Raw genomic sequence first — 25,152 nt, 5'->3', positions numbered from 1 at the left:
AACTGAACATGTGCCAGCAGTGGTACTGCACTGATTTATCAAGACTAGGATATTAGCTTGCTTCAGACAAACTAACAGCAGGTGCCTGTTTAAATGAAATTAAAGGTTCCAAGGGGTACAAGTCACCCTCAACATTTGCTTTATCCTTAGAGGATTAATATGTAAATTACATTGCTGTTTCTCATCAGCACTGATCAGACTTGGGCTAAGTAATAATAATAATAATAATGATAATTTAGTATTTATTATTTATACCCTGCCCATCTGGCTGAGTTTCCCCAGCCACTCTGGGCGGCTCCCAATCAGTGTTAAAAACAGCACAGCGTTACATATTAAAAACTTCCCTGAACAGGGCTGCCTTAAGATGTCTTCTGAATGTCAGGTAATTATTTATCTTTTTGACATCTGATGGGAGGGCGTTCCACAGGGCGGGCGGCACTACCGAGAAGGCCCTCTGTCTGGTTCCCTGTAGCCTCACTTCTCGCAATGAGGGAACCGCCAGAAGGCCCTCGGCGCTGGATCTCAGTGTCCGGGCTGAACAATGGGGGTGGAGACGCTCCTTCAGGTATACAGGACCGAGGCCATTTAGGGCTTTAAAGGTCAGCACCAACACTTTGAATCGTGCTCGGAAACGTACTGGGAGCCAATGCAGATCTCTCAGAACCGATGTTATGTGGTCCCGGCGGCCACTCCCAGTCACCAGTGTAGCTGCCGCATTCTGGATTAATTGCAGTTTCCGGGTCACCTTCAAAGGTAGCCCCACGTAGAGCGCGTTGCAGTAGTCCAAGCGTGAGATAACCAGAGCATGCACCACTCTGGCGAGACAGTTCATGGGCAGGTAGGGTCTTAGCCTGCGTACCAGGGGGAGCTGGTAGACAGCTGCCCTGGACACAGAGTTAACCTGCGCCTCCATGGACAGCTGTGAGTCCAAAATGACTCCCAGGCTGCGCACCTGGTTCTTCAGGGGCACAGTTACCCCATTCAAGACCAGGGAATCCCCCACACACAAGTTGCTGTTTAACAAAGTTTAGGGCAACTGCATTTGAAATACAGTGCTTTTTGTGGTGCTGAAGCAGAGGGTCAGGTTACCTATACTGCAGACTGGGCTCATGAATGTACCCAAACACATGGAAAGTTTTTCTGAAAACGGGTCGTATGAAAATTTTGCAGCTTTTAAATTTATTATTATTATTTACTGCAGCCTTCAAGTGCTCCAAGATGATACTGCACGCTGCCCCAAATGGTCCCAAATAGTGCCCTCTGGTCCCTTATAGTGCCAACACTTGAATAATAATAAAAAAATATTGCTGCAAATCTCAGCCACTATTTTCTGCCTCCGTCTATCTCCCCATCACAGTGCCCCAAAGCAGGTCACTTCATCCTGCTGTGGCAGCCCTGGCCTACTGACCCTAAATTCTCCCTGCACAGTTTTTTTGGGGGAAGTAATGGAAAAAACTTTGCATTTGCAAAAGAGGTACACAAAGGCCTAACTGTGTAACAATCATATTTAAAAATAAAAAGACCTAATAAGGCCTCAGGATCAAAAGTGTTTGTGCAAGTTTCTTCAATGAGAGCTCTGTATTGTTGCACGTCAAAACCAATCTCTGACCACTACGAAAGCCTAGGAGTTCCAGGCACTTACCCAGGATTCGTGTTTGCCTTTGGAATGAGGCACAGCAGAGACTGTGTGGAGTCTTTATGATCTTGGGGTTATTTACGAATATATACAACCTGAGCCTACGATTGAGGGATTCATAGCATTAACACTCCCAAAGGGTCTTGTTTCTCCTGTAGCCACAGCCTTGGATTCAAAGGGACATCGAACATTTCTCTCAAACGTTGCTCCGACTCTCCTGCTTGTTGTTTTGTTTCTCCGTCCCATTATGCCCTACTCTCAGCTTCCAACTCACATTGCTCCCAGCTCTCTTCTCTAATCTCTGGCTGTCTTAATTAGCTTTTAACACTTGTTAGATCCAGGGATTACAGTGGTCTGGCACACATTTTAACACCCTAAACTTTGATTAAATTATTAAACTTACTGAATCCAGGGAAAGGTCTAGCAACCATAAACTCCTATCAGTATATTCATTGTTCAGTAGAACCCAAATTTCCCTTTGCTGTTCCTTGCTCATTGCATCCAGCTGGAGAAACACTCTCAGCCACTTTGTCTACCGCAGGGGATTAGGAAACAAAGGTGTGCTGCTACTCAGGTTCTCTCAGTTGTGTTTAGCAGTCCTGAAAGCCAGAGCGCTGGTGTTTTGTTTCCAATACCTGTGGTCTGAAAGTTATCTGTTAGATCTATTACCATGCCGTAGAAAAAGCTTGTACTGTTTTGGTTTGAAGTGCTTTTATTCACATTTCAAACGCTTATTCTCGCTCAATTTTCCTCACCGCATTTGCAAAGCCTGCAAAGTTTAGTTTCCCATTGTATACCTATATTATCTTTGACTGCAAGACTGCAGGTAGGATTTCTTCTTTTTAACTCAATCATCAGACAGCACCTAGCTTTTGAGGTCCTTTATAAATAATGATTATTATTAATCATAAATATTATGATTTTAAAATATTACAGTTGCTTGCTTTCTCCTTTCTGGTCTTGCAGTTGTTATGAGAATTTATAAGATATAAAATAAATGTTCATAAATGTACCAGGCAAACACATACATAAATATATAAACCACATTCCTGAAGCAGTACAGGAAAACAGTCCTAAAGCCATTTTGACTCTTTCAGTGTCCTCAAATATTACGCTGCAGTTTGGAAGGAAACGGGAAAAACCTCCCCATTGTCTCTGTGCTCACAAATCCCGCCTTAAGGACACATTTGTGTATGAATAGGGTAAGCCTGTGACCTGGACTCAGGAATTATGTATTTATCATCACAAAAGAATGGCCAGGCTGTCCAGGTAAACAAGGCATGTCCAAAATCCATTTCGGGGGCCTAATTTGGCCCTCTGGTTGGCCCTCACGGCCCTTCACTTCATCAAATCTTCAAAAAGTTTGGACACCACTGAGGTAAACCCATTAACTGGTTTCCTGCCAGACAGGATTCTTCTGTAGACTGCCTCTTCTGTGATGTATGTCTGATGTATTGGGGGGTAGTCTTAAGCTACTTGAGCTACAGGGTGGTAATTTCAAAAGTCTATATAAGGGCTTGCACACCATGGTTCTGGGTTCCTCCTCCCTCCTACGTGTGTGGGGGGGAGCAAGCACCCTGTTGCAACAGTTTAATAAAGATCAGGCTTACTAGCTGCCTTGCTTCTCAATATTCTCTGGTTGGCCTCTGTTATTTTCTCCTACCGATAGAAAACCTACAAAAGGACTCTATAAGGGCTCTTGGGTACCCCATAAGGGAAAAGGAGCAAGTTTTTCTTATAACACAGTGCAATCTTGCTCTGTAATGTGCCCTATAGGACGGAGCAAGGGACATCCTTGGTTTGGCCTTTGCTCCAAGTGGGAAGGGTGGTGGTCTGGAAACAGGAGGGCTAGATGCTGCCCTATTGTCATGGTCAGACCACTTCCTGGTAAGGTTTGGTCCTGCATCCTGCAGGAGAAAGGGACCGCTTGGGGTGGTCTGCTCTTGGAGGTTGATAAATTCTAATGGATTTCTGATGGCTCTGGGGGACATTACAGTGGCTTAACCAAGTGAACCTCTCGGTGCTTCTATTTCACTGTGGAACAGTGAGATTCCTAGGGCCACTGACATAATTGGGACCATGGAGATTGCAATTCTCCTTGGTATTTTGAGGAGCTACGGTTGAAGGAGTGGGATGGATGAAGATTGAAACCTTGCTATGAAGCTGATCCAACACATAATAGGATACATAATTGTGCCCACTGTGCAGCAGTGAGGTCAGCAATGAAATCATACTTTGCTGCATCCATCACATCCCTGAGGAGTCAGCCAGCAGAGTCGCTCCTTGTGGTCTAGTTACCCTTGTGGATAAGCTACCCTGCACTTGGGGCCAGGGGCGCCGACTTATAAAAAATATTGGGGGAGCCCGCGAAAGCTCATGAATAATAAATAAGCTCATGAATATGCAGATAAAGTGGCGCCGCCTCCTCGTGAGCGAATAGGGGAGAGCGTGCTGCGCCTATTAATCAGCTCCGAAGGAAATTGGGTGGAGCTTTTGCTCGGGAGGGAGAGCAGGAGGCATGCAGCCCGACCCTGTGCATTTTGGGCTGGGGGAGGGGCGGCGGTGGCGCTCTGCTGGAGGGGCGCCCGAGATTATTGGGGGGGGCAGAGCCCCCCAAACGAATTTTTGAGGGGGCTCGGGCCCCCTCAGGCCCCATGGAGTCGGCGCCTATGCTTGGGGCAGATTCCTGGAGCACATTACGGCTGGCCATGAGGGGTTTGCCAGACACTTTGAGGAAATGTATATGGAGGATACATTCTGATACAACATTTTCATGTGCATGTATCTATTAGAATCAACCCCCCCACCCCCACCCCCCCAAAATAGCTGCTATTTCAGAGAGGCAGGCTTTCCTAAGCTAGGAACAGGGTTGCATTTGTACAATAGCTTAGGTAATTTCTGACTGCATGGAAGGCATTGCAAGTTGGTCTTGGAAGAGATGTACCACCAGAAAGCGCTTCAAAATCATGCACAGACCACAGGTATTTTTAAAGCAAGAAATGCTTATGCTGAATCAGAACAAGATTGTATCTCTAACAGTAGCCAACTCTGGGAAGCTTCATGCCTCCAGGATATGGTAATCAGAGGTATATAATATAGCTTCCTAATATAAACCAAAGACAATAGATCAGCAGTTTCCAAATTGCGTTGCGTGGAGCACTTGGTGCTCTGCAAAGCATCTCCAAGTGCTCTATGAAGAAATTGGAAAGAAAATTAAATAAATATGTGCCTTTGGCATAAGGACGACGATAGTGCTCTATGACAAATTTCTCTTCCAAAAAGTGCTCTACGACTCAGAAAGTTTGGGAACTGCTGCTATAGCTTATTGCAGCTGCTTATTTTAGAAAATGTGATGTGCAATACAAAATTACTTGTTTTAATTTGCTTTTAAATATTAAAAGTCAGATTGCAGTGTTCTATGTAAGAGCAAAATTAACAGCTCAAGTAAAACTCAACCATATTTTGAATGCTACTAAGCCCAGATCATAATGCAAGGATAAAATTAAAGTAGCAATTTCCTGCATTTGTTCTCTCTAGTCTTAATGGGGGGAAATACTAAGAAGATATTGATGAGATTAATACACAGTTGAATGATCATATATCTGATGAATTATTGCATTCTAATATTTAAAAAATATTCCAGTTGGCTACAGCTCTTATTAAGGCATGCCTTCTCTCGTTGTCCTGATGCACATAATAAGGTATATCACGCTGTCCCCCACCCCTACTTTTTGCAAATATTCTATTTTAGCTACTACGAACCTCAAAATTGGAATAATCCAGCAAAGCTTCAAAAGCACAAAATCAAAGTAGATCCAAAAACAACTAAAATACAAGACCCTCATTGTTTCACTTTGTTTCATTTTTGTTAAGCAATTCTAAAATGCAGCAATCAGAACAGTAAACAGAAAGACTGGTTCTAGATAAGTAAATAGCTTTCACTTTTTTTAAAAAAAAAAGCAGCTTAAACCTCTGCTGGAAATCAAATGGCTGAACTCAAATAAATAATGTGTTCAACAAAACCACGAAACTTTCCTTTCTGCTTACCGTTCACAAACAGCAGAATGTTATACACAGGCCAAAGAAGAACAAACTCTGAACCCGGTATATCCTGGTTTCATTGCCTCTCAGAACTTTTGCGGCGGCTGAAGCTTACAAGAAAGTGACAAGCTCCTATAAAAAGAATCCACTTTAAAAAAAAGAAAAGAAAGGGAAAAAACCCACCCCTAGAAGTACTACTTTCCCTCCCTCTCGCTGTCAAAACTCACTTAAAGTGCTAGGACATTCTAATCCAGGGAACAGTCAACTGCAGCCTGATGTTTATAGATGTAATAAAAGAACGAAGACGTATGCTTTTATAACCCCACAACACAGTAAAGATATACGACTAGCAGTTCCTCTTGTCTTAAAGAGACAAAGGTCCCTTTCCCTTGCATCAACAGTAACTGTTTACTTAATTTCTAGACCTCATATCACTATCTGTGAAATGGGAACAATCTTCCAATGAATGCAGCTACTTATATAAAAATACAGTATCATTTTTTTATTTGCAGAATGCTCTACAATTTTTATTGGCATCACTCTCAAGCTTCTCTGAGAATTATAGGGATTGCCAACTTTTATTTTCATGACAGGGTCCCTCTTGTGTATTTCCCAAAGAAGGCAGGGGGGTCGTGATCTCGCTCATTAAGGTTGCCAACTTACAGCTATGTAAGAAGTGGAAATTCAGCAGGTGCAGCCTGAGGTAAGCTTTGCCACCTGAATTTCTACTTCTTTTCCTACGCCTGTTAAAAGACACAGGAACCCTGCCAGAAAAAGAGTTGGCAACCTTAATGAGCTAGATCACTATGTATTCCCCCTTCCCCACATATAAATATAGCTGGGAAGTACACTTTGATTTGTCCAAAGAAGCATCACCAAATATAATTCTTTGTGTCTTTGTCCACATTAGGTCTCTTCAAGGTGGCTTTCAGATACGATACAATAAATCACAAATGACATTGAAATAACAAAACTAAAACTTATCACAAAAAGAGAAAGATCAGCAACAATAAGTCGCTTAACACACCCTCTAAAACACTCTTCAGCCTGCAGAAAAATTGCTATCAAGTCCAAGCCAATAGAATAAAACTGTAAAACCTAAACAACAATCATGTATAAGCAAGAAGCATGATTAATAAAACTGCTCAAAGACAGCCCCAAAGAAATTGATCCTCAAGGGATGGAGCCAAGCACACATCACAATGGATGGGGACACCACTGAAAATAGGAACCACCACTTAAAAGGCCCTGTCACTAGCACAAGCATAGGCAAATTCGGCCCTCCAGATGTTTTTGGCCTACAACTCCCATGATTCCTAGCTAGCAGGACCAGTGGTCATGGATGATGGAAATTGTCCCAAAACATCTGGAGGGCCGAGTTTGCCTGACTTGTCTCAGTGAATAGTTACTATTCACTGGCCTCTGATGCTTGCCTTAGGGCACAGACAGGTTCCTTCGCAGCAGCAAAGGTGCTCCATAAAATAAAACAAAAGGGCAGTTATTACGTGAAGTAACACACATGGTTGACTAGATCCCTCACCCTGACCATTAAGAACATAATATAGACTGCTGTTTTTTGCTTTTTTAAAAAGTGGAATCCAATCACATACTGACAAATTCAGGTTGTGCAACTACAAGTGACTGGGAGGAGTATATGACAAACTCACTTACTTTTTAAATTTTATTTATATCCCACCTTCCCTGCAAGGAGCTCAAGGTGCTCAGACATAGTACATGCAGAAGATTGGATTATTTTGTGATGAGGAAAGGGATGGAGAAGTGCACTGGAAAGTGCCGGGTAGCACATGCTTTGGCACAACGTCATCCAACCTCTCTGGCAAAGGGTTCCAAATGGATGCTCCTTAAACAGCCAACGTGGTCTAACCTTCCTGCAAACGAATCAGGATGAATGTGCAATCAGCATGTCATCTGGAAGTGCCATCGGTCCAAGTTCTAAAATCACCATAGTACAGTGGTGCCTCACAAGACGAAAAGAATCCGTTCTGTGATTCTCTTCGTCTAGTGGTTTTTTCGTCTTGCGAAGCAAGCCCATTGAAGGATTAGTGGATTAGCGCTATTAGCGGCTTTTAGTGGCTTATCTGTTGATCGGATCAGCTGATAAGCGGCTTAGCAGCTTAGAAAAAGGGGGGGAGGGAAAAAACCAGCAGGAACTCGCAAGACAATGTCATCTTGCGAAGCAAGCCCATAGGAAATTCGTTTTGCGAAGCACCTCCAAAACGGAAAACTCTTTCATCTAGCGAGTTTTCCGTCTTGCGAGGCATTCGTCTTGCGGGGCACCACTGTATGTATCATTGCTGAGGCAAACAGCACTGTCCATAGACAGGAAACAATGTGTGGGAGATTTGCTCCTGCTTCCTACTTGGCAGGCAATTCAAATGGAGAGCACTTCTCACAGGAGTCTGAAAGAAGGCCTAACTACATGTTACATAATGACATGATAAGCAATCATATTCTGGTTTTCTTCTTTTTAAAAACAAATTACTCTCTCTGTGTGTGTGTGTGTAATAATCATCAGAGCACAGCATGCAGGTGAGGTGAGGTTTCAATCTTCCCTGCAGTCTTGATAAAAATCCCTCCCTTGACAATTAGCATTCTGAACAAACCCTGAGTGGTGCAACCACGGACAAGGCCCTGTCTTGCATTCCAGTCACACATCCCTCAGATGATGATGATGATAATAATAATAATACCCTGCCCATTGGGTGACTCCCAACAGAATATTAAAAACACAATAAAACATCAAACATTAACCCCCCCCTAAACAGGGCTGCCTTCAGATGTCCTCTAAAAGTCAGATAGCTGTTTATTTCCTTGACATCTGCTGGGAGGGCATTCCACAGGGAAGGCGCCACTACCGAGAAGGCCCTCTGCCTGGTTCCCTGTAACTTCACTTCTCGCAGGGAGGGAACTGCCAGAAGGCCTTTGCAGATATTGGCAGAGCACGCAGAGAGCACCCCCCTGTTGAGCTTAATGAATGGTCATGCTTAGATGAGAGATGGTGCCCAAGGCTCTAAAGATCATAACCAGGACTTTGAATTGAAGCTGGAAATAGGCAGGAGGTCCATTAAGCTGCTGCAAAAAGGGTAGTCCAAGACCTCTGCCTGCCATGTTCTGAAGCTGCTGAGGTTTCTGGACACTTCTCCAAGATGACAGCACTACATGCAGTGCATTGCAGTAATGCGGTTTGGATGAAACTAAGGCACCCTTGCTCAAGACTGTGGCAGAAATTGTTATGGGAAAATTCCTCTTCTTTGCAACAGTCTGTGAGAGTTCATACTGCAACAATCCAAGGCAGCCGGCAGTAATTTTCCAGCATATAGTCCTGAGTAGTTGGTATCATCACCATCTGTAGCCCAGTAAGGCGGAAGATGGATGTTTTTATAACCCCAGAGTTCAGTAAATATTTATGACCAGCAAAGATAGTGTTCAAAGCTCTGCTCTGGAGGACAAGGAGTGATGCTGTTAGGACTTCTTGTGCATGTATGTCATGCAGTACAGAAATATTTCATTACAGAAAGAGCTCCAGGTCAGTACTGAGATCTATCAGACCACTGCTGTAACCTACAGTGAAGTGCGGGTAAGAATTAGAGATAATTATCATCATCATCTGTCCTCAAAAGAAGGATAAGAAGGCTTCTGTGCCAACTTTTAAATACCTGCTGGAAAGATTTCTGTTGTGACAGACCTGTGCAGGCAGTTTAGAGTTGAGTTCATCCCCCCAAAATGATTTTTCACTTTTAAATTGGTTTTTCAACTTTTTACACTTTGTAAACCACTTGGATACATCTTATGACTTAGCAGATAAATATTTTTTTTATAAACAAACAAACAAAGTAAAATTTTAGATGACTTACATTTAAAATGTTCCTATTTCAGCTCACTTCGATGGTGCACCTAAAATTTATTTCACACTTTTTTGGACCACAGTTGTACAGTTTGCTTTCTCCAAAAGATCTTAGATATACGCATGGAATATTTTCAAAAGCTTCTTCTTTTCTTTTTCTTTTTGCAAATGCAACCCCACCCCCACCACTATGCAATATTCTTGAGTGAAATTTGGGTGATTTGCAGGACTGCCTGCTAATAGGTTACAGCTGCAAAGGAAAACCCAGAATTTCCAGTGTGGGTGTCTTTTGCACAGTCACTCCCTATTGTGCATGTCGTACTCTCAGCAAGGTCTCTCTAGTCTGACGTCAATGGGAGCTCTTCCCAGAATGAGTGCATAACATTCAGCAGAGGCCCATGCTGTGGATGCAACACCTGCAGTGTGGGAACAAAGCATATTCTCTGACCTCCCTCTCTCAAAGGCCAACTTACGTTAGCCTTCAGATTCGGCCAGCAAACAGATGTATGCTAATTCTGCAAACAGAAACACGGCTCATAATAAAGATGCGCTCCAGAAAGTTCAACAGACAGTGCAGAATAGTGTGGGTCAGATTCTACCCCGTTTCAATAGTGCAAGGACTCTTGCTAGCACAAAAGAGTTCTCCACCTCCCCCCTGCCCCCCACATCTCCACCAAATTTGCTCAGGGTCTTTGTCAGGGTAACCGTCAGAGCAGTGCATGGGGGGGGGGAGAGGGGAGGGGAGATTGTTCTGCAGGGCAAGCAGAGATGCTTGAACTGACTGAACAATCTCCTTAATGCTACAATGAATATGAATTAGGGATGAAAGTTCAGTGGTAGAGCACATGCTTTGTACGCAGAAGGTCTTGGGTTTAACCCCCAGATTCTCCAGTTAAAAGGATCAGCTAGCATGTGATGGGACAGACCCTGGAAAATAGGCAAGAATGGACAAACAACCTGGTCTGTCATAAGGCAGCTTCCTATGTTCCTGTATAGTATAGTTCTATGCAGGTTTTCATTTTACATGCATTGTAATGAAGCGGCACATACCTCAAATGCTCTTGACGGTCTTTCACAGCTACCTTTGCAAAGAACCACCTGGAATAGTTTTGTAGGGAACAGACTGTAGCTGCAGCTGGTCTGATTAAGGGACTGTGCAGAACTGCACTGTTCAAGAATACAAGAGAAAGAAGTATGACTCATGGGCAAACCTGTCTCCCTGCTTCTTATGTTATCCACCCTGTGTGGATGGTGTGGAATCAATGGCTTGCGCTCAGGGTAAGCAGTTGTAAAGGAGGACAATTTTTTTCCCACCTTTAAAGAGTCCTGTGGAAGATGGGATTGTTGACAGAAGTGAAAAAACTAGTCCCTGTTGAAATGGCTTCTTCTATACAACACAAATTTGTCTTGACTTAATTCGGAATTGGATTTTCATTTACTAACTGTCTTGCAGAATATGGAGAAAAGCTCATTTGTTTCCTGAGAAACTCTCCCAGAGTATGATGTTGGCACATGCATGCTGCATGCATGCACATTTAATTATTTAAAATAATTAATTTCTAGACCGCTTACAAATTCTGAAGACGTTTCCAATAGTCTAGAACAGGATTCTAGACTAGATGGGCCATTGGCCTCACCCAGCAAACGCTTCTTTTCATGCAAGTCTAAAAAACAGAGGGGGCCAACTCCCAAGAGACTTACAGAATTAAAAACTGGCAGTGATCTACCCCCATTTTGGGGGGGTTCAGGTCAAAGTTGTGTAGCTTTTTTATGGAGGAGCCCCTTTTTTAAGGGTTTGGGGGGAAATTGCTGGGGAAACAAACAGCCTCACTGAGTAAACTCTGTCTTCTGTTCTGCAGATCGTGCAGCAGTGGAGGATGGGGCAAGGGGGTGGGGCCGGGTTTGATTTTACCAGCGCTAAGGAAAGGGACCCAGCGATCGACTGCGATCTACCAAAACCCAGGAATCTATCAGTAGATCACAATCAACCTGTTGGACATCCCTGGTCTAAAACATACATTGAAACAATATATAACCACAAATATACACAATATCAAATTACTGAGAATTAATGATCTATAAACTAAGCAAGCATCCAAAACACACTACAGTTGATGCCTCCCAATTAACCAGGTGGGGAGAGCATTCCAAAAAGTAGGTGCCACCACAGAGAAGGCCCATTTCCACTTTGCTACTAGATGACACTCTCATGGTCACAGCATGACCAAAACACCCTTTCCTGAAGAGAGCCACTTGTTAATATAAACATCCACACTTTACACAAAACACACATGAAGGTTTTTGATCCAGATTTCAATTTCAATTTTGCAGGAAACGACTGGGAAATTGGCTCACATGGAGATGTTAATCACCAAATAGCCGCTTAGTTTGGCAACACAATTTGGCCACACAGCTGTCTATGAGAGTTTCACCAAAGGTTAAAGAGTTAACACTAACGAATATATATATGTGCGCAACTGCCTTTGTATTTTGCATAGATTCACAGTGATCATCAAGATTAAGGGGCAAAAGCAAGGACGTTTGTGCATATATCTGCAAAGCAGCCTGGTCAAATAATAACTACTCAGGCAAATTATGCTTGACCTGTGACACAGCTGAGCATGATCAGCTGGACAAATTCATATTACAGATGCAGTGATTGTGAACAAACTTTGGCATGATCACCTGACAGATACAACTGGGCAGTAGACCAAGCACACAAAACAACACTCCATACCACTAATGCCCTACCCTTGACTTCTGGTTTTCATTTTTACCACTCCCTGGGAATAATTCATGTGGCTGGGTTGAGATTCAGAAAGCCTTACTCAAAAGAGCAACCAGGAGCCAGGCCAATGGAAGTGTTGCATACAGTCCTCCCACCCCCACCTCCAGCACTGTTGTGATAAATCTTAAGCCTTGTGAGTCAATACAAGAGAGAGAGATGTGTTCTGTATGGAGATGAAATTGCCAGCAAAACATTCTTGCTTAATCCAAATGTGTCATGTCTTGACATAATTAGACAATTTAATCTTGGTGTCAGATCGCAAAACTGGCACAAGAGCAATAGGGCAGATCTTTAATTTTTAAACAAACTCTGTGGGGTTTCCTTGAAGCTCTGTAAACACCATAAATTGGCTCATCTATCAAGAGCCATGTTCCCAGTGTCTTACACAAGCCTCCTACCAGAACAGCTGTATAAATCTCTACCGATCCAACATTCCTATTCCTATTGAGGTCCCTGGAGATAAAAACTGTTGTCGTCTTTGTTTTCTGTCAATTATTTGATAACTTTGCATGCTCACCGGAAGGGCATAGACATGACAACTGATAGCTGTAGACAAGGATGCTTCCACGTAAGATGAAGAGACTATGACATGGGCTGGCAATGTGATAAGAAGCTAATGCTCCACAGAGAAGCAGTGATGAATACTTCAGTCTCTGCCATCTCTTACCTCATAACCCATTAGGGAACAAAAAGGGTACAGCCATTTATTCTTGTTTCAGTTCAAGGTTTTTTTTTGTTAGGTGCTGTTTCCTAAGCAGCAGCAGCAGCAGCATGTCCTGTTTTGCCTCTTGAGGAGAAATGGGAAGTGCCATTGGTGGAAAAATCGACACTGATTTCCAGTGAGATCACACCAATTTCCAGTGAGATCTCACTGAAATTTTGTGAGATCATCGTACCCCACAATATCTTATGAGATTTTGGCGAGAACTTGCTGGAAATCAGCACCAATGCTGCACTGCTTCTCTGCTAGTGGATGCAACAGGGCAGGTAGGGCACTCACAGGAGTACCGTCTCAAGGGTTTTCACCGCCTGAGGTGGCAGCTTCACTCCACTTCATGGGTGAGCCAGGCCTGTTCCTACAGATCTTTCCACTCCAGCAAGGCTGGTGTTAAGGCAACTGTTGGGCACCTGCTGAAGGTCACAGTCCCACAGGGGGCACACCCCCAAAGCCCGCTGCCCCTGCTTGCTCTTGTTGTTGCTGCCTGTTCATCACCTGCTCACTTTCTGAAGAGGCACACAGTGACAAGGGTGAGAAGGTGGAGTAGCGCTCCTCACTTGAAAAAGGTTTTTAAGCAGACATCAAAAAGAAAATGTTTCAGTGGTCATGCTGCTGTGGCTGCTACTCTTCCCACTCAACCCCTTGCTTCACCATGACTAGATGTGGTCTCCCATCCAGAAATGGGAAAGAATGAGTGAAAATATAAAGGAATCAATAACTGACAGCACTAAGAAGAAATAAACGAAAGAGGCTCAATAAATGGTGAGGCATTACTATGAATAGCATTGCTGCTGTTTGGAACTATTATTATTGTTTTAAAAAACCATTCCACAAGTACTTCTGAAATTGGAATTGCCTCCATTTTAACTGAACATTTTCAGTCTTCTCCCCTTACATGTGTAGTTCTGCGGAAAGGCCTGGTGCAATTTAACTGCTTCTGAAATGATAACTCTGCTTATGAAACACTACCTCTTTGGCCTTCTCCTTTGCCATCTGTTTTCTTTCTTAGCTTGCTCCATGCCTGTCAGCTTTTGTGATTTTGTTAGGAGCCTTCAGCATGTAGGTTTCTTTCCCTTTCTCAGCTGAAATCCCCAGAGTCTCATATTTTCTCTTGAAGTGTGCCTTTTCAGCCTTTAAGTTTGAAAACACAAGTGGCAGCAGTCTATACCTCTGAACACCCAAAAGCAAATATAATGACCCTTATTTACAGAAAGTTAGTTCTGGTGGTCCCACTGAAGTTGGTGGGACTTAACTGTTTTTTTCCTCTGGATTGGGGACAAGGTACTGTAAAACACAATTTTTCTTACCAAACTCCCCTCAAATGTTTTAAAGATCATCTTCACTATCATCAGATAATTGCTTTACCCACCCTTCAGTATGAAGGGCTGATCCACGCTTTACATTTTGAACTCATGTATGACCAACATCCAAGTTCAAGTGGCAAAAATAGCAACAACACCCTACAATGTGGTACTACGAATTGTGAATGGCACATGAGTATTTAAATGTCCGTTTACTAATGCACTTAACACTAATGGCTTTGGCCATGAGCAAAGGATTGGGCTAAAATTCTGTGCTTCTTGCATGTAAAACGCAGCCATTTAAATATGCGTGTGCCATTCACAAATGATGCAACTGGATGTGGTTTCTTTTGCCATTTGAACTTGGGCATTTTTGTACTTGAGTTCAAAACAGAAATGCTACAGCAAGCTTCATCACTTCCAGATCACCTGTCTACTGACTATTTTCCCAGTTTTGTTTGCACAAAGTTTTCAGGAAGGATATGCAAAGTTGGCTACTTTTTGAGCACTTGTTCTGATTTTTTTCACATTACACTGAGCAATTGTTATCTCACACTTTCCATTATTTTCCACTCACTTTCCTGATTGGGAAAAGCCTGAATTTTGGAGGAAGTTGGTTCGTTGTGCGAGACAACCAAATCCACTTCAACTGTGCAATCTAAATTCCTGGATTGTGATTGAATACTATCTACAGAATAGCAACAGCCTGGACATGCCCTTAGTTGCAAACATTAACTCCAACAAAACTTAGGTGCCATTTACGAGTTGCAATAGTGCTGTGGGCACTGCTTTATCACAAGTTCATTCCATGGGTACCTGCTGTAAAATTTAAACACTGGCAACCAGATTTTGTGTTTATGTGTGTGCCAGCTCTGAGGGCCTTTCCCACCACTGTACTATAGAGCTTTAGAAGTTATAGCAGATTTATGGGCTGATACTATGAAAACATAGCTCCCACAGCGAAAATATGATGAGCAGAGCTAAAACCAAGGAGATTTAAGTGAAGTCTTCTGTTGCTTTAAAGGCACCTAACTTATTCTGGATTAAATCCCGTGTAGGTGAAATATTATTCAACAGTCCATTTAAATATGGATTTACAAACTTGAGAAACATGCCAAAGTTGATTTTGGACAAAATAAAGTTTACCTGTTTGTTGCCCAGTGGTCACAGGTATTACTTTGTATGGAGTTCTGCAAGAGACAAAAGGGAAGTCAAAGCATGCATTTTCAAATGATGCAAGCGTCATGAAACATGGGAAGAAGGGCTGCTTGTAGAACTGGTTATGCTCAAAATTTAATTAGGGAAAAGAACATACATTTCACAAAGACCTTCCCGCTTGAGTGTCACAGGCTCTTGGCTGTGTTCAAGCAGCGTCGACAACACATGCAGCCACACAAATATGAATTGATCACTGCAGCACATTCCCTGCTTGAGCACAAGGAATAGACTGGGAAGAAAATGGTGAATAAAACTCGCAGCATAAGCAACTGCAGTGGGGCAGGGGGCGGGGGGGGGGGAAGTAACATGACCAGAGCAGATTGTAAGAAGCCTGGGAAAATTATGAAGAGCTTTGGGAAAAGAAGAGCCTTGGGCTATGCATTAATGAGTACACACCTCCAAAAATGTCTGTGTGCAGAATAATGTTTTGGTTTGCTTCTCCTAGTAGAAGGAGGATTAGGAAATGTGAGTCTCCAGAGGAAACTGAGTGGGACGGAAAAAAAGCATTTTCACATTAACTGTTTTGTTGCAGCATTTTGTTCCACAGATATATGCTCTAATAATCCAATCTAATCTAACCACACATGCTGTAATCATGCATATAATTTTAAGGGAAAAAATAAATAAAGGAACCTTAGAGCCGTATTAGTTTTAGGTCACTTACAGATAAATTGTTAACAACAAATGAGCATTTGTCCTGATTTGGTTGCACAGACTTTGTGGGGAGTTGAGATGGTATTGGCACTTGGTTGAGCATTCATTTTGATTTGTTAGCAGGGAGGTTACACAGCGTGGTATCAAGCAATTTTTATCCCACATTTTCCAGTGTATTTCCAGTGTAATCACTTTCCTTATTGCATGTGACTGTTGCTATTTTGGGACGAGATTTGATCTGGGGGAAAACTCTTAGTAAATGTTTGCTGTCTTCCATTGCATATTATCTATGCCTTACATACAAAAATAAAATAATAAAATAAAACACAACTGATAAGTAATACCATTATTCTTCTGGACTTGCTTTGGTTATAGGAAAACATACATACCTTTCTGAGTTTGCTGGCATGGTAGGATCAATGGATACCATGCAGTCATCTACTGTGAAAAGTGAAATGGTTGTATTCCTGGAAAACAATGTTTAAAGCTATGTTTATTTAACCAGTCTCTTGTGCCACCTCGTCCACTTAATTGCAAGTTACTATCTTTGTTTTGACAAATCAAGCAAATGTTGCAACCTGGGAGAAAGAAAGAAAATGGCTAAGATTATTTAAGAGAAGAACAAAAACTAGTTTGGGAGTGCCCAAGTAAAGCTACGCCCTACAGGCCTCATCTACATAAACAAGAACCCTGACCATTCAAGAGTTCTTGATTGTGTGGAAGAGGCATATGCATGTACAGGCAGTCCCTCATTTAAGCACATTCAATATGTGCATCAAACCTTGAAGTGACCCGGAAATGTCATAAAGACGTCACTGAAATGTCACTAAAAGGGGGCTGGGGCGGAACGGGCTGTTTGTGGGCTTTTTTAATGGGTTTCAATCATACGCGATTTCACCAAAGTGTGTGGTGCCTCGAAATGCAACCCCTGCATAAACTGGGGGCTACCTGTACACCTAGATGCATATAGCCTGCCTTCTGCACTAGCACTGAATGCATGGCTGCTGGGAGTGTGGCTACTCCACAAGCGGCACATGGCTTGTGAATGTGCTCCTATTGCCACTTCCTGCAGTTGTTGACTGTATCACGGTTCATCTGTATGCTTCTAGTGACATGGATGGAAATGAGAAGGTAGAATTAATATGTAGTGAGCAAATATATATATCCAGTGAGATAGTCTGGTTCATTACATGGAGCATTCCTGCTGTAAAATTCTGAAACGGGCATGTGCTGTCTCTTTGATACTTGTCATAAACAGTGATACCTTTTGCATTGTTTTGTTAATCTGAGCTCTCTCTCTCTTATGATACAGGAAGTGGTGAAAGAGGAAACGCAGGTGACTCGTATCTTTTTTCACATTTCCCTGTAATGTGCAATGAGTAAGCTTGAAGCTTTTCCTTTCCTTGCTTCCTATAACAGTCAGAAGAGGTCTTCTCAGAGGGATAGGCAACTAAGGGTTAAAGTGGTCTCGGGTCACCCCAGCTGGCCTCAAAGAGAGCTCCAATCCTGACCCTCACTTATTATGAAACTTAGCTGCTTTCTCCTATGCGCATTCCTATTAGTAATCAACAAGGACAAAGGTTTCTCAAGCTTCTTTCAGTTTCACTGCATCTGCACTGGCTGTTCATGTGTAAGCCTGCTTCTAAAAGGCAAAACTTCATTTCTTATAAAAAAATCTATACCACCAAGGTCAAACATTACTGCATTTGTTTTAGTATGGCTAATTTCCCAGTCCATGCTAGCACCTTTTCTAGCACATTCCAGAATGCTTCATCACGATGCATTTATTTACAAAATGCCAAAGGTATGTCTGACATTGCAGGTGAGCCCTGATCCCTGTCTGACATGTGAATACAAGAGAAGGAAGCAGAAAAATCAAAGGTGGATCCTTGAGATTATTTGCTTCTCTATTTTCACACGGCATGAGTTTCCTTACATCAGACTCTCAGTGTTTTGCCTCTTGCATCTCTACAGGGTTTAATGTTCTGGATAGAAAGATACTGTGATCTGGAACAGATTCCACTTGCCCTATATAGTGGCTTTCATGTAGGGAGGGTGTTCTGGGATGCCAGTCAGATCTCTTTCACATTTAAAACAACAGATTGAGCATCTGCGCATTTGGGAATTGATGGCATTATGACTATTTTCTCTGGCACTTGCAGGGTCTCCAGAGAGGAGTGTATTTGAGCATATGCTGAGCATCTTTCTCTTGCTACACCCAGCCCATGCATATCTAGGCCAGGGGGACCTGTTTTCTGGGTCAAATATTGCTCACAATTGCCAGGCAGGTTAATCCTGGCATCTCTGAGTTGACGAACTGAAATAAAACATTGAATCCATGTTTGTGAGAAAAATGAATTTCTTCCTGAAAGGCTTAGATGGCTAACTAAAACCTCTAAGGCAACATGGCACAGGTTGGTGATGTGCTTTGACCTACATTGATGGAAGCAGAGAGCAGGCACACATAGCAGCAACAGTGAGGAACGTTGACTTGATTGCACTGCAGACTTGCAAAGCTTTATACAAGGCTCTACTTATTAATGCAAGGGCAATTTATGAATGGTTAACATGGGTGACTGTGAACAGCACATGTCTTAAGACAGGGCCGGCTGTACCACGAGGCAGAACGAGACAGCTAATTCTGAGAGGTGGAAAGTGGCTAGAAAGATGTGCCACATTGTCTGCCCTGCAGCCCTAGTAGAGTGCCTTGGACACTCACCCTAGAGTGTCTTGGACACTCACAAAAAAGCAGACATTCCTGCACAGTGGCTACACTGCCTTTCCTCCCTCCTCAGCGGTGGCACATCTTACCTCAGGCGCCAAAAGTTCTCTGGCTGGCCCTACCTTAAGGACATTAGAAGAGCACTGATAATCTAGTCACCTGCTTGATTCTATAACAACATTATTAGTCATTTAGAAAACCGTATGTTACTTATTAACATTTTACATACTGTTTATCAATGAGTCTTTAAGATAAAGTATGACGCATTTCTAACTGGATGATCCAACCCTCAAAAGGTTCCATCAGTGCATGTTCTGTTGAAGTGAACAGTAGCGGATGGCATGGGAGAGGCTAAATTGCTCACCCTTCAGCTGGGTCGCTGCTCCACACCAGGGTGGAAATGGGGAGGAATGGGGTGGTTCTGACAACCTTGTCGCCTCCTTGTCATCCCCAGTCTTGGTATCCAGCAGCAATTCGGCTGGGGAGTAAGCAGTGCAGCCCTACTGTGCCATCTGCTATTGCGTGTGCCACTCTAAATACAGGGATGTGAGCCACATAAGCCAGCATTGCTGTCCAAAGAGCATGATGGTGGCACAGGCCAGATCAGCAACCACATCTAAAGGAAGTCGATGGCTGACTTCGGTTGATGTCAGTAGTGATGGATGGCACTGTATCCCACCTCTGTGCACATTGTTGAGAAGATGGAGAGATGTTTGAGAGCCAACAGAAGTATGTGATGGTGCTATGTCCTTGATATCCAAAATAAGGTCCAGGTTTAGTTCTCATTTCAGAAGATGAAAATAATGTTCCTGCTCTCAGAGAGGGAAATTTTTTGTCTAACCCCTGCTTTTGTGCTTGAGAGAGAGATTTAAATTTATTTACTTATTTCACAACTTTTATATAACACTTGATTATAATAAAAATTGCAGTGTTGGTTTCTCTCAAGGGGAGTAGGCAGACACATGAGCAGGAACAAGACAGTCCAGACAGGACCAGCACAGCCATTAGGTGGGTTGCGGCCACTGCCTCAGATGGTGGAAGCCCACAAGGTGTCACTCATTTGCCCCACCTTCTCTGCCAAAGGTGGTGAAGCGGCACTGAAAACATGTGAGATCTTGTGGAATGTGAGAGATCTTGCATGTTTTTAGTGAGATCTCATGAGAAATTCGCACCATCTCACCCAAAATCAGCGCTTATGCCACTGCCACTTCTCCACCGGTGGTGGAGCAGGCAGGGATGAATGAACTGGAGGAACCTGTAACAGCCAGGAGACGAGAGTTACGAGGCAGGAGAAGCTGCAGGATTGGATAGTGAATAAGAGGGAGAGAGGGCATTGTTCTAATTTTAAAGTTATTCCAAACCATAATACCAGAAGCTCAGATAGAATGCATATTACTGAACATGAAAGTTACAAACATGTCTAAGATCCAGAGTCAAGAGTTGCTTCCAGGATGTCAGTGTTTTGCGGGAGGGATTGAATCGCATTCTGGAAATGTAGATTTGTGCACAAACATGAATTAAAACACTCTGGTGCAACAGAGCCACTTAACTCCCCACCCAACTTTTTGTGGTTACAAAAGTGAGAGGCAAATGTACTAAAAAGTGTGGGACAGACAACTGATTAGTGGGAAGACATATAACCTCCATAAAAGCAAATCAGAACAAATGCTCCATAAAGGTCAAACATTGCATAATCTCCATGTAAACTTTGTGCAGGCAAACAGGGTGAATGCTCAGTTAACAGGTCATCTGGAGGAGCTCAAGGAAGGTATAAAAGGCAGGAAGGGCTCCTTTGAAAAGCATCCATAATAGCACCCAAGTGGTGGAGCTGTCACTCCCGCCAGGTACATTTGACTCCTTACCTCCTATCCTTTCAAGCATGCAGTGCTTCTGTTTTGCTTCTGGTTATTTGCAGTTATTTGTATATTCATTTAACATTTTGTAAGAGGATGATATACGGGACGCAGGTGGCGCTGTGGTCTAAACCACTGAGCCTAGGGCTTGCCTATCGGAAGGTCGGTGGTTTGAATCTGGGTGAGCTCCCGTTGCTGGGTCCCTGCTCCTGCCAACCTAGCAGTTCGAAAGCACGTCAAAGTGCAAGTAGATAAATAGGTACCACTCCGGCGGGAAGCTAAACGGTGTTTCCGTGTGCTGCTCTGGTTTCGCCAGAAGTGGCTCAGTCATGCTGGCCACATGACCCGGAAAAACTGTCTGCGGACAAACGTCGGCTCCCTCGGCCAGTAAAGCAAGATGAGCGCCACAACCCCAGAGTCGTTCGCGACTGGACTTAACTGTCAGGGGTCCTTTACCTTTACCTTTAAGAGGATGGTATAAAAATGTTTTTATATAAATATAAATAAATGAATGTATTGGATTGCTGTATATTATATACTTGATTGTTTTATTCTGTTTTATCTTTCATGTTTGTGCTTGTAGACAATAGCAAGACACTTAAATTTAATGACAAATTTGATCTCTTTATCATATTTTCAGCATTTAGATGAACTTCTCTTCCTGCTTTTTGACATCATGCTATTATCCCAATGGACATTTGCTCAGAGCTGTATCAGGAGTTTGGTCTCCTTAGAGTTTTATGCAGGTATGTTGTTCTATTTGTGGTTGTTACTTAGATGTTTTTTGCTTGTGGGTACCATTTTTGAGACCAAAAGGAGAAGATTACAGTGTTTTCAAATGAAACAAACAAAGTGAATATATTTACATTATATTTTCCATGCTGTAATTTCATTGTGAGATTCCTATTTTCTTCCTTATTATGAAAAGGCCATAGCTAGCAAGATACCCAACCAATTCACACTCATAGTAGTCCTCAGAATACTCATACTCAGTTGGGGTCACTTTAAGCCCTTTGGAAAAGTAACACAAGTAGCATTCATAAAAAATAGAACTGCGTTGGAAAAATATTTACCTTGGTAAACCAGTTGCAATACAGAAGAGTTCCATGATATCTCTTGAGTTACAGTATTTACTGAAGGCCACCTTCCAAAGGAAATAGAAGCAATTAAGAGAAAATGAAGAAAGAGAACTTCCAAAGGCAATCTTATTCTATACCCTGTAGATAAAGCATTAATTTACCTAACATTTTTTCATTTATTTGATTTTTCATAAGACTGAATATAATATGGTTCCTATTCTTTACTCTTGCAAGCCTTTCAAGTTCTTTTATATGGTTATGTCTGAGAAGAGAAGAAGTAAATATAGGGCAGTCTGATAATCCAAGTCAAACTTTAGAAATAACATTAATAGGAGAGTAAAGTTGATGAAATTGTCATTAAGTTGGTGCATTTGAGCCACACCAACTTGAATTGCATAATTTGCATGTGCACACAAGCTGGACACAGTAAACTGCTAGAGGACACAGAAGCAATCTGTAATTTTTGCAAGTTGGTTTTTATCTATGCAATAAATAAACAAAATCATTTTATTTCATATAGGCTCACAAAAAAGCACCAGTGACAGACAAGGCAGTGTTTTTGTGATATAGATTAGCACCACCAGAGATATCAGGCCACTAACTCAGTCCTTTTGTTCCCAGAAGATTTGAAGCCTCTGTGTAAAGTGAAGCCATGCTGAAGAGGGAAATTGCATGAAAGAGTTTGAAAGATCAGTCAATCCTGAGGCAGAAGTGTTTAGCCTGAGAAAAGGAGACGGATGGATCAGTCCAATGACCCATCTATTCCAACATATTGTTCTCATGGTAGCCATCCAGATGCCTGGGAGAAGCCGACAAGCAAGACCTGAGTGGAACAGAGATCTCCCCTCGTGTGATTCTCGGGAACTGGCAGTCAGAGGCTTAGTGGAGAAGATTGCCAATATAAAACTAGTTAAGCTTCTGAGGTAAAAAAAGTTGAGGGTTGTATGTGCTGCCAAGAAACAGCAGTGCTGCTATAGCTGCTATGAAAAGGGAAGTACCTATAGCCTTGAAGGGGGTTTAGCAGTGCTATTTTTCTAGGGGGGAAAGTGCCATGAACACGTCCCTGTTTCTCTTATAATGGCAATGGCACTTACATGACAGGTGCCAGAACTCACCTGAGAGATGCCGGAACTGAGTTCTGGTAAGTTCCCCCTGAAAAAAAGCCCTGGGTTTAACATTATAATACTTCTGTACTGGATTGGGCCTCAAAAGTGTGTGGAGTGGGTGGGTGGTGAGGAAGGTGAGTCACTGAGAAGTTCAGGAGAGAACATTATAATTAAAAATCAGTTTTTCTGAAGCTATCTACAGACATTTGCTCTGGAGCTTTTGCGACAGTCCAGTCCCCATTTTAGGCAGAATTTGCTACCCAGAGGTACTAAGCAGAGAAGCCTTAAAAATACAAAAACATTTCCCTTCCTGTCTCCTCATGCCTCTCAGAATGTCTTACCATTCTCTGTAATTTCTTCTCCCATTCTTCTTTCACCCTCAACTTGTAACTTATTCCCCCTTCCCCCTAAACAAACCATTCCTGCTCCCAGGTCCTTTTACATTCTTTTCTTTCTCCTTCCTGCAACAGCTTTTGCCTCTTATCCCCTTTTCTATTCCAAGTTTAATTATTATCAATATCATATTATAATTTAATATTAAACTTTTATCTCATGTTCCAATTTCCTTCAACACCTCCTCTCACCCTTCCCCCTCAGAGGAGAAACACTGGATAAACTTGTTAAGAAGCTAAACGAGAACAATAGCAGTGACATCTTGTGCCTGCCTGAACACATTCCTTTCATTCCCATTGAAACATTTCTGATGTAAAAATAAATAAATAAATAAAAGCTCACACGGGCTTCATTTTTAAAAATCAATTTATTCAGGACAGCCCATCTCTCAGGGGCGCATCTTTCTCAACAGAAGGTGGTTTTTAAAAAGCAAAACCCCATTTTGAACAAATGGGCTCTTCTGGTTGTTACAGAGGCAGGTTTTTGATATTTCCTATCTAGCTACAGTCATAGAAATAAAGAAATGTTTTGTTTTTCTTTAAATAACTCAAATACAAATCTTCCTGCAATCATAGCAGAAGGAAACATCCCAGCAGACAGTGGTCTGAGGGATTGACAGAGCAAATGAATAGACAGACCGAATGTTACCAATCTGCTAATGGCTGATGGATGCAATAAATTGGGATCTGATGTTATTGCTGTTGAACTTAGAATGAACTTCTGAAATGTGCTGGGCCACTGAGCCTTGAAATCAATTACCATTGAACAGAATTAATGCAATATAAGTGGGATATGGTAATATAATTGGGAACAAATGAAAGTCAGATAGTTATCCTGGTTAATTAAGACCAAAACTGGAGGACATAATAAACTTAGCATCTGTTTTTCTTTCCCCAAGCATTCAGAGGCGAGAGCTAAGCCAAATCAAGGCATGCAATAAATATATGTGATGCTACAGTACAGTTTAATGAAAGTTCATTTGCCTTATCCTACCCTGGGGTTTTGCAAATGGCCCAGGTAAGCAGCATGACTCATAAAGCAATTGATAAGCATCTCAGGATATGAACTGCAGAATTATTATTATTATTTTTAAATAATAGCAATCTGATGTAAAGGGGCTGTTATATTCCCAAAAAGGAAGCACCCACCTAGAAAGGTTGCTGTGCTACTTTCAGTACATAGCTGACCCCAAAGAAAAATAAAGCCTTGCAACTTCTTTTCAAAATGAGCATCTGTACTGCAGACTGGTCTAGGAAGTGTGAACCACAATCAGAGGTGGACTTGGGTAATTTTTCATAACATGTCGCCCTAAGCACATGAAGTTATCAAGTGACCATTGGGAGGGGCAAACAACTGGACACACCCCCTGTCATTCAGCTGGGCTCTGCCCAATCCCCTAGTGTTTGCAATTAAGTGTAGGCATCTAATGAGCTGCCTCTACAAGCATAAGTGCTCCATACAACCAGGACCCATTAGCACAGTCATCCTTGTCAGATGTCTACAACTCAGTGCATTGGGGCAGGACTAATCCAGATGGACAACACTGGAAGCTGGGCAGGTGACATGGTTCTTCTCCCTGTTCAGTGTAGACCCACTTTATATGTATAGGTCCCAATGCACCGTATTTTTCGCACTATAGGATGCACCTGACCATAGGACGCACCTTGTTTTAGAGGGGGAGAACAAGGGGGAAAAAAATCTCCCCCTCTCTGCTCAGCGCCCCTTCAGCGAAGCGGCAGGAGAAACGGAACCCCTTCCATTTCTCCTCCCGCTTCGCT

General features: G+C 42.5%; 1 protein-coding gene across 7 annotated transcripts in view; it reads right to left on the bottom strand.

Annotated features, from left to right (window-relative positions):
* Positions 1–25,152, bottom strand: part of PDE9A (phosphodiesterase 9A) — a 66,543-nt gene that overhangs the window by 31,429 nt on the left and 9,962 nt on the right. Inside the window, exons 2-4 of one of the 7 annotated variants that reach the window (XM_082219860.1) lie at positions 21,870–21,940; positions 16,611–16,688; positions 15,496–15,539 (exon numbers count right to left, since the gene is read on the bottom strand). In XM_082219860.1, coding sequence (XP_082075986.1) covers positions 15,496–15,539; positions 16,611–16,688; positions 21,870–21,940 — 193 coding nt within the window. Of the gene's footprint in view, positions 1–5,683; positions 5,882–5,904; positions 5,952–9,552; positions 9,801–10,592; positions 10,681–15,495; positions 15,540–16,610; positions 16,689–21,869; positions 21,941–25,152 lie in introns of those variants that run through there. The other 6 variants (XM_082219861.1, XM_082219862.1, XM_082219864.1 and 3 more) reach the window with 6 other exon arrangements.

Source organism: Podarcis vaucheri (assembly GCF_965113315.1).
Source record: "Podarcis vaucheri genome assembly, chromosome: 4".
In the NCBI taxonomy this organism is placed as follows: domain Eukaryota; kingdom Metazoa; phylum Chordata; class Lepidosauria; order Squamata; family Lacertidae; genus Podarcis; species Podarcis vaucheri.
This window is presented reverse-complemented; position numbering and strand designations above follow the sequence as displayed.